At 49.9% G+C, this 18,112-nt stretch overlaps 1 protein-coding gene and 1 non-coding gene across 3 annotated transcripts; both read right to left on the reverse strand.

Moving 5' to 3' along the window:
• Positions 1–2,093: 2,093 nt before the first annotated feature.
• Positions 2,094–9,786, reverse strand: LOC107544140 (melanoma-associated antigen D4). 2 transcript variants are annotated; one of them, XM_087813678.1, is made up of 13 exons: positions 9,742–9,786; positions 8,526–8,762; positions 7,414–8,244; positions 6,752–6,991; positions 6,599–6,662; positions 6,316–6,395; positions 5,829–5,920; positions 5,153–5,232; positions 5,025–5,067; positions 4,557–4,619; positions 3,531–3,645; positions 2,493–2,923; positions 2,094–2,299 (listed from the first exon to the last, which is right to left on the reverse strand). In XM_087813678.1, the coding sequence occupies exons 2-13, from the start codon at positions 8,733–8,735 to the stop codon at positions 2,290–2,292; spliced, it is 2,259 nt and encodes a 752-aa protein (XP_087669804.1). In that variant the 5' UTR covers positions 8,736–8,762; positions 9,742–9,786; the 3' UTR covers positions 2,094–2,289. The 2 variants fall into 2 exon arrangements, with proteins under 2 accessions (XP_087669804.1, XP_087669803.1); XM_087813677.1 differs by lacking the exon at positions 9,742–9,786 and having other exon boundaries at positions 2,094–2,923; positions 8,526–8,796.
• Positions 3,888–4,017, reverse strand: LOC148090569 (small nucleolar RNA SNORA11). The gene has a single exon (XR_015713747.1). It is a non-coding gene; the product is annotated as a small nucleolar RNA SNORA11 (small nucleolar RNA).
• Positions 9,787–18,112: the final 8,326 nt, after the last annotated feature.

The raw sequence follows: 18,112 nt of genomic DNA on the forward strand, positions 1-18,112 counted from the left end.
GCCTTAGGATGAGTGTCTTCACTCTGAGAGCCTCGCTTTCCTCATCCGTGCAATGGGCCTGACCCTGAGGGCTGTCCGGTAAATAAAACCTAGGCCCACACAAGAAATGGTAAGTGGACATTCAGGGAACTTTATGCATAATAGTCAACAACCCGAATCGGTGAATCGAGGAGTGCTTGTCCATCAACCAGAGTGAGAGGAGTCAGAGGGCGCAGGCCTGGGTGGGGAAAAAGCTGTGGGAGCCTCCCAGGTACCTGCACACCTCATCCGAGGGCCTGGTGCACAGTAGGGTCTCAGGAAACACATGGGGAGATGCACTGTGGGCCTCTGTGGCTGGGGAGCCTGTGGAGGAACTGTGGCTGGGGCGGGGGCTGGGGGGGGGGGAGGCCTGCCTTGGTGCCATGGTTGCCCTGTGAGTGAGGAGGTAGTTCACCTCCAAGGTGACCATCCTGACCATCCTGGGGGACCCACAGTCTGGCTGCATTCCCCAGGGCCCTCCTGCCTCCCCTCTGCTCTCCTCCTCCCTGGCCACCTTGCAGGGTGCAGGGGAGTGGGCCCCTGGGGAGGAAGACCATGGGGAAGGGGTGTGGACAGGGGAGAGTGCTATAAACCTGCAAGCCTGGGGGCTTGGGGATGGCTGCTTTCACCCCCTTTCCACATGAGCTGCCATATCTCAGGTGCCCTCAGACACACACCTGAGGCTTGAGTGAGAGCCCCACATTCATCCAGGAAAAGGCATGTGTCTACTATGTGCACAGCAGGGCCCTGGGAGTTTTCCGGGTCATCGAGGGTGCAGAAACATCATGTATCATTCATCACACCAGGGCTGGGGCCCCAAGCATCCTTCGCACCCCACCACACACTCAGGCCGTGCACCTGGAAACCTAAAGGGAAGGGGACTCCATTTCGTTCAGAACCACAGAGTGTCCCTTTGGCCAAGCAGGGACCCAGCTACCAGGGAGGCAGAAATGACAGCACCTGGCAACAAGGCAGAAACCCACCCGAAGCTTGTCTTTAGGGGAAGGGTGCCGAGTAGCCAGTATCCTGGGGGTGCGACCTCTGCAGTCCCCCGGGACCCTGTGCTCCGAAGGGCTCCATGTGTGATTCAATGTTCTCTTGGAACTCTTAATAATTTTTGAGCAAAGAGATCCACCTTTGCATTTTCCAAGTTGTGTAGCTGGGTCTAGGTCAGGACCCAGTCCTGGCAGAAGAGAGGAGAGCCTCTTCTCAGGGAAAAGAGGCAATGGGGGCAGGGGCCCTTTCACTACTCTCTCCCTGCACTTAACCTGGGGTCTTGTCCTGCCAACATGTGGCTATCACTGGGGAACCCGAGGAAGCTCCGAACACTGTCCCTGCCTGCTCCCGACCCCTTCCCAGGGACCCTCTGTGTCTCTGCGCTCACTGTTGTCTGCTGGAGGAACTGCAGAACCAGCCACACCCCCCTCCCCCCAGCAGGGATCACCCAGCCCTTGAAGATGCAAGGACCTAGGCCTGGCCTTGGCCTCTCTGGGACAGCCCTGGTCCCACTGAAGGGCTCTGCAGCCCCAAACAAGCTTCAGGTCACGGCCACAGGCAATGGGCTTTCGAGGTCTGTAGTAGCTTTGTTTTCATTAAATCTACTCTCGGCAATAGTGATCCTCCTTCTCACTGCTGGAGGGGAGAAAATGTCACCTTTAGGCCCAAGGGACCGACAAGTTCAGGGATGAGGTCCTGAACTTGTGTGGATGTTGAGGGAAGGGCTCCGGTGCAGCACCTCCAGAGGTGGGGATGGGGAGGTGCGTCCTGGAGGGTGCCTGTGGGCCCTGCCCCTTGGTGGGAAGAACAGTGGCAAAAACTCATAGCCTCCATCCCATCCCTTCCCCCGCTTTCCCTGTTGGTGTCTAACTGGCGCTGCACCGTGTAGAAAATCACAAAATTATGTTGACCGAAGCGTCTCAAAACTCGTGGTCTCCACACTCACAAACACCTCCACCCCTCCCAGCGCCCTGCTTGCCTCTTAGGCAGAGGTGAGCCCGCCCCCACCCCCATCCCAGAGAGCCAACCATGGGCCACTCAGAGCAACACGTGCACGAGTAATGGACGAAACATCCCAATTCGTTTTGCAACTTTAATGTGACACTGATACCAAAAACACGACAGCACGACAACAGCACACAGTGAAAGCAGGAGGGCAAAGAGAGCTTTGTTTTGCATGCCATCTTTGATGGGCAGGCAGAGGTTGCTTAGAGTGCTATGTGGACACGGAGTCTGAGGAGGCACTCTGGCTGGGTGAGTGATTGCTGCAGTTCGTCAGCGTTGTCTGTAAACACAGGACACAACAGCGAAAACAGAAGTAGAAATACAGGTGAAAGAGTGAGGGATATAAAGAACAAAACAAGGGTCTGTCCACACTCTCATCGTTTTCCCCTCTCCACGCCAGGCCTGCCACCGACTCCTCACAGCCCCTCCTTGGCCCACCCTTCAGAGTCTCACTGATCTCCCGAAAACCTTACTGGATCCAGGAGAAGAAGTCGGCACTGGTTCTGGCGGCATTTCTGGTCCGGATGGTGGAGCTGGTGCTAGGGCCATCTAGGATGCTGGTGTTGGCCCCACCGTTGGTGCCACTGCTGACGCCAGCCCTCCAAGTGGTTCTCCTGTTGGCACGGTTGCTATTCAGAATGTACTGATGGTATCTGGCCCAGAAAGCAAAGGGGATCCTGGCCCAGGCATCGCCAAAGTCTCCGTCCTCATCCCAGGTCAGGAGCTCCGCCTGTATGTCATCCCAGCTCCACCGTCCAATTAGAGCTTCATCCCCGATGTTCATCTGGGCCCTCATCTGGGCCCGGGCATGCTCCTCGGCCATATCCACATCCATCGTCTTGAAAGCATCATCCACAGCCTCCAAGAAATGAGCCTTCCAGTCCCGGGGGTCTCGGTTCTGATACTGTGATGGAATAACAGCAACCATCCTAACCACTACCCCACGTTCACTGAGCACCTGCTTCCCGCCACACACCCTCCTGTGCACTGTGCGTAATCATAATAAAAATAAAGACCACTGGGCCCGGCCAGGCGTGGCTCAGCGGTCGAGCATCGACCTTGGATCCAGGAGATCGTGGTTAGATCCCTGGTCAGGGCACAGGCCTGGGTTGCGGGCTCGATCCCCAGTCAGGGGCGTGCAGGAGGCAGCCGATCAATGATGACTCTCTCATCATTAATGTTTCTATCTCTCTCCTTCCCTCTCCCTTCCTCTTTCTGAAGTCAGTAAAGATATATTTAAAATAAATAAATAAATAAATAAATAAATAAATAAATAAATAAATAATGCCACTGAAGTCGGGCTCCTCTTATTCTGGACCAGACCTGGGATTTCACTCCATCCCTCACACGTACTACATCTGTGAACCTGAGCAAGTCACCTAGGAGCCTTTCTGAGCCTCAGTGTCCTCGCTGGACAGACAAACAGCATAAGGAGCCCATGACCGAGAAACAGACAAGGTGTGGGAAGTGCCAACCCTTGGGCCCGGCCCCCAGCAGAGGCTCTCCGTTACCTGGGCGATGAATCTCAGCACCCTCATCTTGCTGGTCTCGTGGCGGGCCCGCAGGCCCCAGAGGAATTCATACTCGGGTGGGCTGCTATTGGGGATCTTCTTGTATTCCAGGTACCTCAGTGGAGAGGAAAGTAATAAACTTTGCCTCCAGCCAGGCAGACCTACGGTTGCACTAATGGCTCCCAGGTGGCCCCTTCCCAGTCCCGAAGCTGCAGCTCAGCTCCTGCAGGACTGCCCTGGACCTCCGGCAGGTGCTCCACTCCTGAGCTCACTCCCAGGGCTTCTGCCTCCAACACTGAGGCCTTCAAAGCCCTGGGCTGTCGATCCTGCCCGGCAGCCATGTGAAGGTACGGGGGGACATGTAGGGTGTTTGTTCATGGGAAGGCCACAAGCTTTGTGCCCCCTGTCACAATGACCCCGGATTCCTGTTGGGTGTGTTGTAAACAGAGAAGCCATTTCTTCAGGCCCCCTGCTCTGAGCACACCCCACTGCAGGGTCTCATCCGTGGCCGGGCTGAGCCCTGGGACAGTCCACCATAGAAAAGGGCTGTGAAGGGAGGAAACAGTCCACCAAGAGCAGCGAACTCCGTATATACTCCTGACTGTGTGCGCACGCACATGTGCTAGTGCACCAGTGTAGGTGCTCACGTGTTCCCCCAGGACCGAGGACAGGGTGGGCCCTGGCCAGAAAGTCAGGAGGGCCGGGCCCCAGGCCTGAATGGGCCCCGTACCAGCCGGGGCCATGCTCAGACTTCCACTCTGCAGCCCCAGGTTGCTGGGATGTAAAGCAGGGGATATTCTCCTATAGCCTGCAGGGCAGGTGCCGAATGGTGTGGTGGTTGTAACCTTTCCTCAAGAATGCCCCGGAACTCTGATCTCCCCGGCACTCACACACCCCCACCCACACTCACCCCAGAGACTCCATCCCTCTAGTGTTAAGATCCAGGATGGGGAATGGCTTCCTCAGCCAGACCAACACACCAGGAAGGCACGAGTGCGAGACAAAGTTAACTCGGTTAATACTTACTTCTGCTTCACAAAGTCGTCTGTAATGAGCTTCCTCAGATCGCCAAGGAATGGATGCCTCACCCTGAGGGCAAGGAAAGGGATCCATGACTAGAGCCAGTGGCAGTGCCCAGATGTGGGCAGCAGCACTCCCTACCAGGATTGAGAGCTTCCTGGCCTGTGGGGGCAGCCCCATGAGGCCTGGGCATGCAGCAGAGGTCTGACGGCCACCTGTCAGCAATGGCCTACATAAGGGTTTGTTGGAGCCCCAAATGCTGGTGGTTTCTCTTAGATCTCCTCTGGGGACAGAAAGGGGGCATGGAGCAGAGAGGGGGTTGAGAGTTCAGGACCATTTCGCCACGCACCCTGGTGAGACCCTGCGTGCTCTGCCTAGTCCAGGACGCCCACTCCCCTGCACCAGAAGCCTGGGGCTTCCTGTGCCCAACGACAACGTTGAGGGGCAGCGAGAGCCCAGAGAGTCCAATCATACCCAGGGCGCAGTCCCATCTTGCGTAGTGCCTCCCAGAGGACAGCTGCCAGTGGAGATGAGGTACAAGAATTTAGAACACGAAGGTGAGACAGGGGACAACCCCCACGGCTGCAGGTCCAGCAACTCACCCTCGCTGGCACGGTTGCCATTCATGAAGATGACTCCCAGAATCACCAAGAGGAGACTCAGCCTGGGAGTATCCTTGGTCCTAAAGGTGTAGAAAGAGGGATCCTGTCCAGCAGTCATTTGCCCAAAGGACTACAGCCAGCTCACCCAACTAGCCTTTCCCAGATTGGTCTGCTACAGGGCAGTTCTTCCCACTCTGTGCATGGCTTGCTACCCGACCCAGACAACTCATTCGCCCCCTTGAGATTGCATCACTTCATCCATCAAAAGTGGACGCTCACCCCCCCCCCCCCCACACACACACACTGGGGATTCTGCCAAGGATGGGGCTAAGCAGGGGGAGCAAACACTTGCCAAAGGTGTGTCCAGAGGTTCATCCACACCTTCCCTGCCCTTTGCCCATGGGACTTACACTGGATAGGAAGCTCCCCAAGGACCAACCACTCTGCCAAGCCCAGGCCAGGCACTTAGCATGAAGAGGAAAGCAACAAGAAGCCTGCTTTCTTGGAAGGAAGGGGGTGGGGCGGGCGGGGGTGGGACCTTGACCGCAGCAAGGCCTCAACCACCTGGTAATCACTTGGCACCACTAACTGTGGGTGCGCACAGTGCTAGGCCCTCCAGCCCTGTTTCCCTGTTTCTCTGAGAGGAGGAGGCCACAACCCTCCTGCCCTTTCTCACTTTCCCAGGAGGCGCGCTGAAGAATCCCGCGTGCAGACGAGAATGTACAGATGTTCTTCTTTGTCTATCTCCTTCAGGTGGATCCCGAACTTCTACACGGGGAGAAAGCAAGCATGTGAGGTAAAAAAATCCACGCTGGGTGTCCTGCAGGCGGTCACTCCATTCCCTGTCAAACGTTTCCTAGGCAAGGTACCCAAAGTCCTGGGGGTGGACAGAAGGAGAGAGGACGTGGAGGAACTGGCCTGTGGGAGCTCTGGCACTGGCCGAGGCAACAGGGCCCACTTCAGGAGACAAGAGGCCCCCAAGAGCACCAGGGGGTGGGTGACAAAGGGGAAGAAGTATGCAGTGGAAGCTCCCAGGTGGAGAAGCTAGGCAAGGCTTCCAGGGGCAGGCAGTACTGAGACTGGGCCTCCAAAGGCTGCAGGGTGCAAGGCTTCCCTGCTGCTCTTGTTCCACAGAGCTGTCCCCAGCCCATCCCCACGCCCACCTTTTCCAGGGTGTATGTTGCTCGTTCAATGATCTCAGGGAAGTGTTCATCGTATTCTCGGATGACGTCCTTCAGCATGTCTGCAGGAGGGAAGAGGTAGGGAAAGTATCTGGGCTGAGCAGGAGCCACAGAGCTGCGGCCCCTCAGTCACCCCTGCTGAGGGGGGCACAGTCAGAACCCATCAGTCAAGGCCTGATAATTGGGAGCATCTGATGGGGAGGCCACTAGGGAGGACTGGGGGAGGAGGGCGGGCAGAGCTCAGGGGCCGGGTATAGCTGTCCACCTGAGCGCTTGATGGGGATCTTCTTGTAGTCCTTAATCATCAGATATTTCACCAATTTATTTGCCTGGAGAAGGAGAGGTGAAGGCATGGGTGAGCTCAAAGAACTGGCCAGCAAGGAAGGAGGAGGGGGAGGGGGAAGGGCAGACTCCTTACCCTCTCTTGCAGAAGGGTCACGTTGCGGGGTGGCAAGCACAGTATGTGCCTCGAGGGTACCTGGGATCTCAGGGCCATCGGGGGCCGAGGGGCCATCTGAGCCCATGGGGCCACCTGAGCGCGTGGGGCCATCTGAGCCCGCACTGTCAATGGGGGCTGCGATGCTCTCCAGGATGGTGGGACCGCAGGAGGCTCTCTCTCCTCCTCACTGCTCTCATACTCGTCATCCAGGTGCTTGGACTGTAGCATTGGGGAGAAGAGAGACCCAGGGCTACCAAGCTTACTGTGCCCAAGCCCCTGGCAACATCTTCACCAGAGCAGGTACTTGGAAATAAGAGAAGCAGGAACATCGGATGGCGTGTGCAGAGGACTTACTAAGTGTCAGGCACTGAGCCAACCTCTTCTCCCTCCAGGCTGGAGGGTAGGGACTACGTGTAGTAAAAACATGCTGGCACACTTGTGTTGTAGAAACTTGGACAAGTTGAGAGAAGAAGAGGGGAGAGGAAGGGAAGGCAAGGGAGGACAAGAGGGGAGGGGAAGGGAAGGCAAGGGAGGACAAGAGGGGAGGGGAGGGGAGGGGAGGGGAGGGGAGGGGAGGGGAGGGGAGGGGAGGGGAGGGGAGGGGAGGGGATGGGGATTTGGAGAGTACAGGGAGGTCTCACCTTCTTTGTTCTCTTGCCTCCCATCCTGGCCCAGGGCTCAGCACTGTTCTGAGCAGTGGCAGCTGCACCCTCAGGCTCAGGGGCGCTCGTGGCCGTCTTGGCCTTGGCAGCAGCAGCTGCCACAACATTCTGAGGCTCCACCCACCGAGTCTTAGCGAGAGCCTTCCCAGACTTGGTCGTCTTGGGTCTGGTGGCTGCCCCCTCCCCAGCAGATGCTGCCTGGGGCACCCCAGAGGCAGCACTGGGGCCCTCCGAGGCAGCCTCTTGGGCTGGGGCGGGTCTCTTGGGGCGTGGGAAGGCTATGCCACTGACACCTGCTGGCTGGGTGAAATCAAAGACATCATTCTGACCCAGAAAGGCTGTCTTGGGCTGGGTGGCATCCACCTCACTGGCACATGGAGCCCGAGAGGAAGCGTAGGCAGTACTGGGACCCTCGGTAGCGGCCCCCGGGGCCTGGGAGGCTGGCTGGGATTGTGAGGAGGTTGCTGGAGCCCCAGAGGCAGCCATCTCACTGGTGACTGGTATCTGGGGGCTGTGCGGAGAAGCAAGGGTTGTCTCAGGGGTGGCTCCCTGAGCCTCGACCGCATATGTCATGGGCTGGGTATCTTCTCTCGAGGCCTGGTCTGCGGCCAGCGGGTAGTTAGTGACCACCTGATTGTAGAGGGCACGGGCAGCAGAGGCAGCAGCCCGAGCAGCACGGTTGGAGGCGGCAGCTCGGGCTACATTGGCAGCTCGAGCCTCCGCCTCATTGGCAAGTGTTTCTGGATCCAGCTGAAATGCCTCCACCAGAGTCTGGGCCAGCATAGGGTTTTCCAGTTCCCAGGGCTCATTCTGCAAGGCCGGAGAGAAGGGTAGGGGAAGGCAGACAACTTTGCACACTCGCATCCTGCTTCCCTGTGCTTGCCAGCCTCCTCCAGGCAGCCAGCCAGCCAGCCAGCCCCAACCACCCCCAAGACCCTCCCCGATCCCCCTTTCTCCCAGCAGGAAAGGGAAGGTTTGGTTTAAAGTGGCTAGGCAGTCCTTCCTCACCAACCCTTCCCTTCATCCACTCCTCTCTGCGCACCCCCGCCCCAGATTAGCAGGGCTAGCAGGTGGCCAAGAAGGGGCCTCACCGCCAAGAGGCGAAGGCCTGAACCCAAGCTCCCAAAGGCTCTGAGGAGATGAATGTCAAAGCTGGTGAAGGTGCCATAGCCTCCGAAAGCACCAAATTCTTCATAGTCGTTTCCTTCAACCATCTCTTCTTCCCCAACTTCATCGCTACCCTCATCCATGTCTTCAGCGCTGTAGCTTTCTGATTCCTTGCGGAAGCTTCCCTCAGCCATGCTGGGGTCCCAAGAAGAGAGCTCAGCCTGAGAGGGAGGGTGAGGCCTCTTCAGGGGGAGGAAGAGGGATCCAGTGGAGGCGGGATTTCTCAGGAGGTGGGGGTGGGGTTGGCGGCGGCCGTCGTCCCCTTACTGGGCAGTAGGGGTGGGGGGTGAAGTCTATTGGGGTAGGTTCTGTCAGAGACAGAGCCCTAAGAGAGGGATAGAAGAGGCCGGAGGAGATCTCCCCATCCACCCGTCCGCACTGAAAGGAGAGTTGAGGTCCGAGCAGGATCTCCATCCCAGCGACTCGATTTGAAAGAGGGGTGGACTGACAGGCTTGGGTCTGAAGAGCCCCAAAGGGGATGGATGCACTGAGATAGGGGAAACAAAGGGCCTGAATTTAAGGGCTGGAGCAGGCAGCCAGGATGAAGGGGGAGCACATGAGGTGTGAGGGCTCAGACACATGGGGACCGCGGAAAGCGCTGGGAAACTGAATCCCAGGGACCCTTTGGCGAGGTCCGAGGTCCCGGTAGGTGGGGGCGATTCAGGGGATTCCGGTCAGATTGGGCTCACACAGGAGCGCTAGGGGTAGATGGGGAGGGTGCCTCGGGCTAGGTGAGGCTCCAATTGGACCAGTGGAGGTCTCAAAACGCAGGGTTGCAATTCCAGGAAGGGGGCAAAGCGGTTAGCTGGGTAAGAGTGATCTAGGAGTTGTTGGGTGGGGATGGGGCCCGTGTCTAAGGCAGCTCAGCCCAGAGCACGCGCACGGGTCGGGTCGTAGGATCCGGTGTCACCAGGGCTCGGATCCGGGAGCCTGGGTCTGGCGGCGGGGAGAATGGGGCTCCTGTCTAGACCGCGGGTCTAATGTGGTTCGGGTTTTGAGTGCTTGGGTTGTGTTCAGCTCCGGGTGGGGGTGGGGGTGGGAGCATTGCTGGGGGGTAGGGTGCGTTGTCCAGGGAGGAGTGGCGCAGCGCGCCGGGTTCCACTCGCCCGCTCCAGGTCCTGTCTGAGGCTGGATCCTTACCTTCCCTGGGGCTCCAATGGCGTCGCTCCTCAGCACCAGGAACCCCGCAGCCGCGCCCTCGCCTACTGCTGCCAGCACAGCAGCTCCGACCACCCCGCCCCTTTTCTCTGCACACCCCCCGCAGCTGGGCAGCCTGCGCATGCGCCGACCCCTTCAGCCCGCCCGCTTTCCCAACAAAAGCCCTGTCCACCAGGTCCCCAGTGCGCATGCGATTCCGCGGGTGTGCGGGCTGGATGGCAGGGCGTGGGGGCGTTTTCTCCTTCCCGCCAGATTCCCCTTTCCACCCCCGCCTCTGACTGCAGGGGCGCGCACTCACACCCTGTGGTGCAGTTCAACCCACCCAATCATCTACCCTCAATACCCCCCACTTTTGAAGCTCTGCCTTCCACCTTTCCCCTTTCCCCTAAGCTCCTCCCGTGTGGTCTGGAATCCACTATGCCCTGCTTCCCCAAGATGACCCCTAGGTCACAAATGCAGAGGTCTCTAGCAACAAGGGAAATGTAAATGGCCAGAGGATGCCAGTTCCCTTTGTGTCCCCCTCCACTATTCATCCCTGTGGCCTCCAGGCACACTGGGAACATTTGCTTCTTCAATCGCTCCTTATGCAGCTTGTACATCACAGCCATATCTGTGCTGGGGCTTGTCTCCCTCTCACGGCTGCCCTGGGAGGTGGATGTCCGCATCCCCATTTTACAGATCAGAAAGCTGAGGCACAGACACATTCATTGCATGGACTGATTACACGAGGCCACAGAGCCAGGAAACGCAAATGCAGAATTTGGGCCCCATGTTCCACTAGTGCTGGCCTGGGGACTGAGGCACCCTCCCCTCTTCAGTTTCAGCGACAGCTCCACCACCCACCTGCCCCGCCCCGTCAACATCTGTCCCAAACAAGCAAGGTTTGCGTTCTGAGACCTAAGCTCTTGCTCTGCACCGGGGAGAACACAGGTAGAGGCCCCCAGCCCCACCCCTGCCTACTCTATGTGGATCCATTCAGGTGTGGGAATTGCTCCTTGGGGTCCACTCCCCACACCCACTGTCAGGCCTTTTCCTGAGTGGCACAAACACGCTGCCCCTGAGGCCTTCCTGGTGCCCACTGGAGCAGCCAGGACAATCAGGCACTTGTGTGTCTGAGCCATGGCAAGCCCTGATTCAGAGTAAATGTTTGTCCTGGTTCCTTCCAGGGCTGGGGCCTGGGGCAGCTGTGGTCTTGCGGGAAGAAGCTGGGCCGGGCTTCAGAATTCCAGGGATGGAGTGCCAGTCCAGTCTGTCGCTAGCTGTGTGAGCCTGCTCAGGTCACTGGACATCTCTGAGCCCAGTTTCTCAATCTGCAAAATGGGAAGCACAAGGAGCGCTCACTGGGGTCCTACCCAAGGACACACGTGCCACTGTGCTTCCATAATGTCTGGAGAGACTGCTTTGGAGGCAGACAATGCCATGTTCACATCTCAAATCGAAACTGTACTTTTTGCACAAACCGTACTGGACTTTTATATGCATTTTTTATATCAGCCTCTCCAGGACTCCTGTGTATGAATAGAAACTATTGCTAGAACCACAGCTTTTTCTCTCCGGTGACCGATATCAATTGTGCCTGGCTGAATGGCTTTCCTCTGCTGTTGCATAGCAACCTCCCTTGTCGGCTGCCTGTGTCTCTTCAGCCCTTCCTGGGTAACACATTTCTGTGGGAGGTGAGCAGACCCTAGACACAAAAGCCTTGACAAACCGCCATATGCTGATAGAAAAATGCTATGTTCCCATCTCAAATTGACCTGTGCTTTTTTTTTTGCTTTTTTTTTTTGCTTTTCTTTACAAAACCCATAGTGGACTTTTATATTCCTTTTTCTTTCCATTTTATTTTTACTTTTTATTGGAACTTAACTGACATATTACATTACATTAGTTTCAGGTGTACGACACAATGATTCAATATTTGTATATATTGCAAAATGCGCACCACAATAAGTCTAGTTAACATCCATCACTACCCATAATTATATTTTTTTTCTCATGTTGCCAACTTTTATCCCATTCGTTTTTGTATCCACCTCTTTATATGCTATATGTTATGTAACTAAATATGCTAATATGCTAATAACTCCAAAATCTATATCCTCAGCATGAACTTCACCTTCGGGATCCAGATCCATATATTTACTCTCCTACATGACATCTCCACCTGGATGTCTCAAGGGATCCTCATAGAAAGTCTGTCTAGAACCGGTACTACCCACCCCTTCTGCACACTCACCCCCTGCCCCATCTCTCTTGTTTTTAAAACTCCCATCTTTACATTCTCAGTAAATGGCACTATTTTCCACACGACTAGTTTTCCAAGGAACTAAGTCAACTACCAACACTCCCTCTTTCCCATACGCTGCACCCAGATGGGAAACCTCTGCAGCTCTCCAGAGCCACCTCTCTGTGCAGCTCTCTCCCCTCCATCACTCCCAGCAAATTCTAGTCACATTGGCCCCCCGGAATTCTCAGCTCTGTGTCCTTCACTCAGATTGTCCATTGGGCTCTGTTTGTGTTCAGTCTCCCTGTGCTGCAGCCTGTAAACTCTATCCAGGCAAGAAGCTGGGAAAACTGGGCTATCTGAGGGCTCACCTTGTCAGTTTCCCTTCCCTAGGGAATCACTGTCCTGTGTGACCCGAGATGCCATGACATAAAGCTTTATGATTTTTTGTTGTTGTTGTTGTTTATTCAGGTGGGAGAGCAAATTGGCTTCTGGGTAATTCATCATGTATATGTGTGCATCCTGGTTTTAATTGTTTTCACTGATTCTTTTGCTTTTTAGATGTTATAAAGTTGTTACATACAGCTAAATCACAATGTGCATACAGGACAGTTTTCTATTTTGCTCCCCCAACTATTTACTCTATCTTCGAAGCAGTAAACCAGAAAAAAATATAATAAATAAAATAAAAATATAGAAGAATTTAGAGGACAAGTGATAAGAATTACAGGACATTTCTCATCGGAAGCAATGCAAGTCAGAAGAAAGTGGCATGCCATCTTTAAAACTGTGAAACAATAACTTTCAGAAGCTTATACTCGAGGAATATTTTTAATGAAGCTAAAATAGAAGTTTTTCATACATACGAAATTTGAAATAATTCATCATCACTCGATATGCACTACAAGAAATGTTAAGGGATGTGCTTCTGGCATAAGAAAAATAAAAGTAAATGGAAATATGCCCCCCCCTAAATGAGTAATCAATGCTGTCCACTGTAGATATGAGGATAGATATAAAATATTTGCTTCCTTATGTTTAAAGTTTTAGTTATAATTGATGGTGTGAGGCAAAAATTCATAGCAATGCATTATGTAGTTTTAAGTTATGTAAAATTAATTTCCTGGGCAAAAATAGCCCAAGAAATATGGGAAATATAAATATACTGCTGTGAGATTCTAAATTTACATATGAAGTGGTACAATATTACTTAACAGTAGGCCGTGATAAGTTAAAGAAGCATCAAATATAAACCCTAATGTACCTATCTAAACAATTATGGCTAATAAGCCTACATCAGAGATAAATGGAAGCACAAAATGCTCACTGAACTTAAAATAAGCCTTAAAAAAAGAAAAATATAAGACAAATGGATGAACAAATAGAAAACAAATATCATGATAGCTTTAATTCCAACCATATTAATAACCGTATTAAATGCAAATTATCTAAATGCACCAATTGAAAGGTAGAGATTGACAAATTGGATTTTTTTTTATTTTAAATATATTTTGGTTTTTTTTTCAGAACAGTTTTAGGTTCATAGCAAAATTGAGCAGAAAGTACAGAGCAATCCCATATACTACTGCCCCTACAGAGACATAACTTTCCCCAGTATCAGAACCGTGCACCAGATTGGTATGCTTACAATCAATGAATCTACAGTGACACATCATTATCACTCAGAATCCACAGTTTTCATTAGGGTTCACTGTTGGTGTATATTCTATGCATTTGGACAAATATGTAATGACATGTTTCCATCGTTATGGTATCATACAGAATAGTTTCACTGCCCACCCCCAAATCCTCTGTGTCCCACATAATCATACCTCCCTCTCTCTTAAGCACTGGCAACCACAGATTTTTAAAAAACTGTCTACATAGTTTTGTCCTTTCCGGAATGTTGTATAGTTGGAATCATACAATATGCAGCCTTTTAAGATTGGCTTCCTTCACTTAGAAATACGCATTTAACGTTTCTCCGTGTGATTTCATTGCTTGAGGTTTTTTTTTATATCCTTTTAGCACTGAATAATATTCCATTGTCTTGATGTGCCACAGTTTACATATCCATTCACCTACTGAAGGACATCTTGGTTGCTTCCAAGTTTTGGCAATTATGAATAAAGCTGCTATAAACATCCCTATGCAGGTTTTTGTGTGGACAGACACTTTCAGCTCATTTGGGTAAACACAAAGGAGCACAACTGCTGGATCATATGGTCAGAGTAGGCTTAGTTTTGTAAGAAACTGCCAAACTGTCTTCCAAAGTGGCTGTATGATTTTGTATTTCCACCAGCAAAGAAGGAGGGTTCCTCTTAATTCACATCCCCACCAGCATTTGGTATTACCAGTGTTCTGGATTTGGCATCTCACGGTTTTATTTTGCATTTTCCCAATGACATGTGATGCTGGGTTGTATGGTAGATCTATGTTTAGCTTTAAGAGGAATCTCCATACCCTTTTCCACAGTGGCTGCCTCAATTTGCAGTCACAGCAAGAGTGCACAAGTGTTGTCTTTTCCCCACACCCTCGCCTGTTGTTTGTTGACTTTTTTTTTTAATTGTTGGCAGTATTACAGATGTCCCCCCTCCCCCCCTTTCCCCCCTTCCACCCAGCCCTCACCCCACCCCAGGCCTTCCCCACACTATTGTCTGTGTCCATGGGCTATGCATATATGCATGTATGTTCTTTGGTTAATCTCTCCCCGCCCCCTCCGCAATAGCCATTCTTACTGGTGTGAGGTGGTATCTCGTGGTTTTGGTTTGCATTTTCCTGATGAGTATAATGTTGAGTATCTTTTCATACATGTGCTGGCCATCTGTATGTCTTCTTTGGAGAAATTTGTCTTCATGTCCTCTGCCCATTTTTTGGTCAGATTGTTTAATTTTCTTGTTATTGAGTTGTATGAGCTCCTCATATTCTTGGAATAACAACCCTTACCAGATAAATCATTTGTGAATATATTCTCCCATTCAGTAGGTTGTTTTGTTTTGTTTTGTTTTGTCAGCAGTTTCCTTCACTGTACAGAAGCTTTTTAGTTCGATGAAGTCCCGTTTGTTTACTTTTGCTTTTGTTTCTCTTGCTTGAGGGGACAGACACAAAAAGATACTATTTGGACTTACATCAAATAGTTTACTACCTTTGCTTTCTGGGCTCTCTATTCTGTTCCAGTGATCTACATGTCTGTATTTGTGCCAGTACCATACCGTTTTGATTATTATAGCTTTGTACTATAGTTGTCTGGGTTATCAGATTGACTGTCACAGTGTCAAAGAGCTTGTGTTCAAGTGACCTTATTTTAATTAATGTCATATTCGTATGACTTTTATTACAGTATATTATTATAATTGTTCTATTTTATTTTTTAGTTATTGTTGTTAATCTTTTTATGTGACTAATTTATAAATTAAACTTTACCATAGATATGTACATAAGAAAAAATATAGTATATACATGGTTCAGTACTATTCGCAGTTTCAGGCATGCACTGGGGGTGTTAGAACATATAATCCATGGATAAAGGGGGAACACTGTACAGGCATTTTTGTACTATAAATTTGTTTCTAAGAAGTGTTTTAGATGCATCCTAATTCTACAAATTTTAAGAAATTGTGCTTTCTTTTTTTGAGTTCAAATTACTTTCTAAATTTCTTTTTATTTGTTTATATATTGTTATCCACAACAAATATTTATTGAGCATTTAAAAAAAATTCATGCTCTGTTTCTGATTTTATTTCTGTCCTCTCTCTTTGTTTCTTGGTGAACCTGGCTAAAGGCTCATCAATCTTGTTTATCTTTTCAAAGAATCAACTTTTGGTTTCATTGATCTTTTGTATTTTTTTTTAGTCTCTATGTCATATATTTCCACTCTGATCTTTATTATTTCCTTCCTTCTACTTACTCTGGGCTTTTCTTGATGTTCTCTTTCTTTTCTTTTTTTAAATTTAATATTTATTTTATTTTATTTGTCACTATGTAACATTTTTAGATTGCTAGTTTTTATTGAAGAAGCAATTTTATCATGAATGTGATTTAACAAGTAGTACAAAAGGATATACAGTGAGGCCCGGCCAGGCATGGCTCAGTGGTTGAGCGTCGACCTAGGATCCAGGCAATCGGGGTTCGATTCCCGGTCAGGGCACATGCCCGGGTTGTGGGCTCGATCAATGACTCTCTCATCGCTGATGTTTCTATCTCTCTCCCTCTCCTTTCCTCTTTCCTCGCTGAGCCATGCCTGGCCGGGCCTCACTGTATATCCTTTTGTACTACTTGTTAAATCACATTCATGATAAAATTGCTTCTTCAATAAAAACTAGCAATCTAAAAATGTTACATAGTGACAAATAAAATAAAATAAATATTAAATTTAAAAAAAGAAAAGAAAGAGAACATCAAGAAAAGCCCAGAGTAAGTAGAAGGAAGGAAATAATAAAGATCAGAGTGGAAATATATGACATAGAGACTAAAAAAAAATACAAAAGATCAATGAAACCAAAAGTTGATTCTTTGAAAAGATAAACAAGATTGATGAGCCTTTAGCCAGGTTCACCAAGAAACAAAGAGAGAGGACAGAAATAAAATCAGAAACAGAGCATGAATTTTTTTTAAATGCTCAATAAATATTTGTTGTGGATAACAATATATAAACAAATAAAAAGAAATTTAGAAAGTAATTTGAACTCAAAAAAAGAAAGCACAATTTCTTAAAATTTGTAGAATTAGGATGCATCTAAAACACTTCTTAGAAACAAATTTATAGTACAAAAATGCCTGTACAGTGTTCCCCCTTTATCCATGGATTATATGTTCTAACACCCCCAGTGCATGCCTGAAACTGCGAATAGTACTGAACCATGTATATACTATATTTTTTCTTATGTACATATCTATGGTAAAGTTTAATTTATAAATTAGTCACATAAAAAGATTAACAACAATAACTAAAAAATAAAATAGAACAATTATAATAATATACTGTAATAAAAGTCATACGAATATGACATTAATTAAAATAAGGTCACTTGAACACAAGCTCTTTGACACTGTGACAGTCAATCTGATAACCCAGACAACTATAGTACAAAGCTATAATAATCAAAACGGTATGGTACTGGCACAAATACAGACATGTAGATCACTGGAACAGAATAGAGAGCCCAGAAAGCAAAGGTAGTAAACTATTTGATGTAAGTCCAAATAGTATCTTTTTGTGTCTGTCCCCTCAAGCAAGAGAAACAAAAGCAAAAGTAAACAAACGGGACTTCATCGAACTAAAAAGCTTCTGTACAGTGAAGGAAACTGCTGACAAAACAAAACAAAACAAAACAACCTACTGAATGGGAGAATATATTCACAAATGATTTATCTGGTAAGGGTTGTTATTCCAAGAATATGAGGAGCTCATACAACTCAATAACAAGAAAATTAAACAATCTGACCAAAAAATGGGCAGAGGACATGAAGACAAATTTCTCCAAAGAAGACATACAGATGGCCAGCACATGTATGAAAAGATACTCAACATTATACTCATCAGGAAAATGCAAACCAAAACCACGAGATACCACCTCACACCAGTAAGAATGGCTATTGCGGAGGGGGCGGGGAGAGATTAACCAAAGAACATACATGCATATATGCATAGCCCATGGACACAGACAATAGTGTGGGGAAGGCCTGGGGTGGGGTGAGGGCTGGGTGGAAGGGGGGAAAGGGGGGGAGGGGGGACATCTGTAATACTGCCAACAATTAAAAAAAAAAGTCAACAAACAACAGGCGAGGGTGTGGGGAAAAGACAACACTTGTGCACTCTTGCTGTGACTGCAAATTGAGGCAGCCACTGTGGAAAAGGGTATGGAGATTCCTCTTAAAGCTAAACATAGATCTACCATACAACCCAGCATCACATGTCATTGGGAAAATGCAAAATAAAACCGTGAGATGCCAAATCCAGAACACTGGTAATACCAAATGCTGGTGGGGATGTGAATTAAGAGGAACCCTCCTTCTTTGCTGGTGGAAATACAAAATCATACAGCCACTTTGGAAGACAGTTTGGCAGTTTCTTACAAAACTAAGCCTACTCTGACCATATGATCCAGCAGTTGTGCTCCTTTGTGTTTACCC

The sequence above is a fragment of the Miniopterus natalensis genome, chromosome X (genome assembly GCF_054644295.1).
Source record: "Miniopterus natalensis isolate mMinNat1 chromosome X, mMinNat1.hap1, whole genome shotgun sequence".
In the NCBI taxonomy this organism is placed as follows: Eukaryota; Metazoa; Chordata; class Mammalia; order Chiroptera; family Miniopteridae; genus Miniopterus; species Miniopterus natalensis.

Excerpts from the sequence above, each read along its gene's own strand:
- LOC107544140 (XM_087813678.1), bottom strand. The coding sequence starts at position 8,735 with ATGGCTGAGGGAAGCTTCCGCAAGGAATCAGAAAGCTACAGCGCTGAA. Across the intron at positions 6,663-6,751 it reads TGACCCTTCTGCAAGAGAGG|GCAAATAAATTGGTGAAATA; the intron begins GTAAGGAGTCTG and ends CTCCTTCTCCAG. Across the intron at positions 5,921-6,315 it reads CAACATACACCCTGGAAAAG|AAGTTCGGGATCCACCTGAA; the intron begins GTGGGCGTGGGG and ends CTCCCCGTGTAG.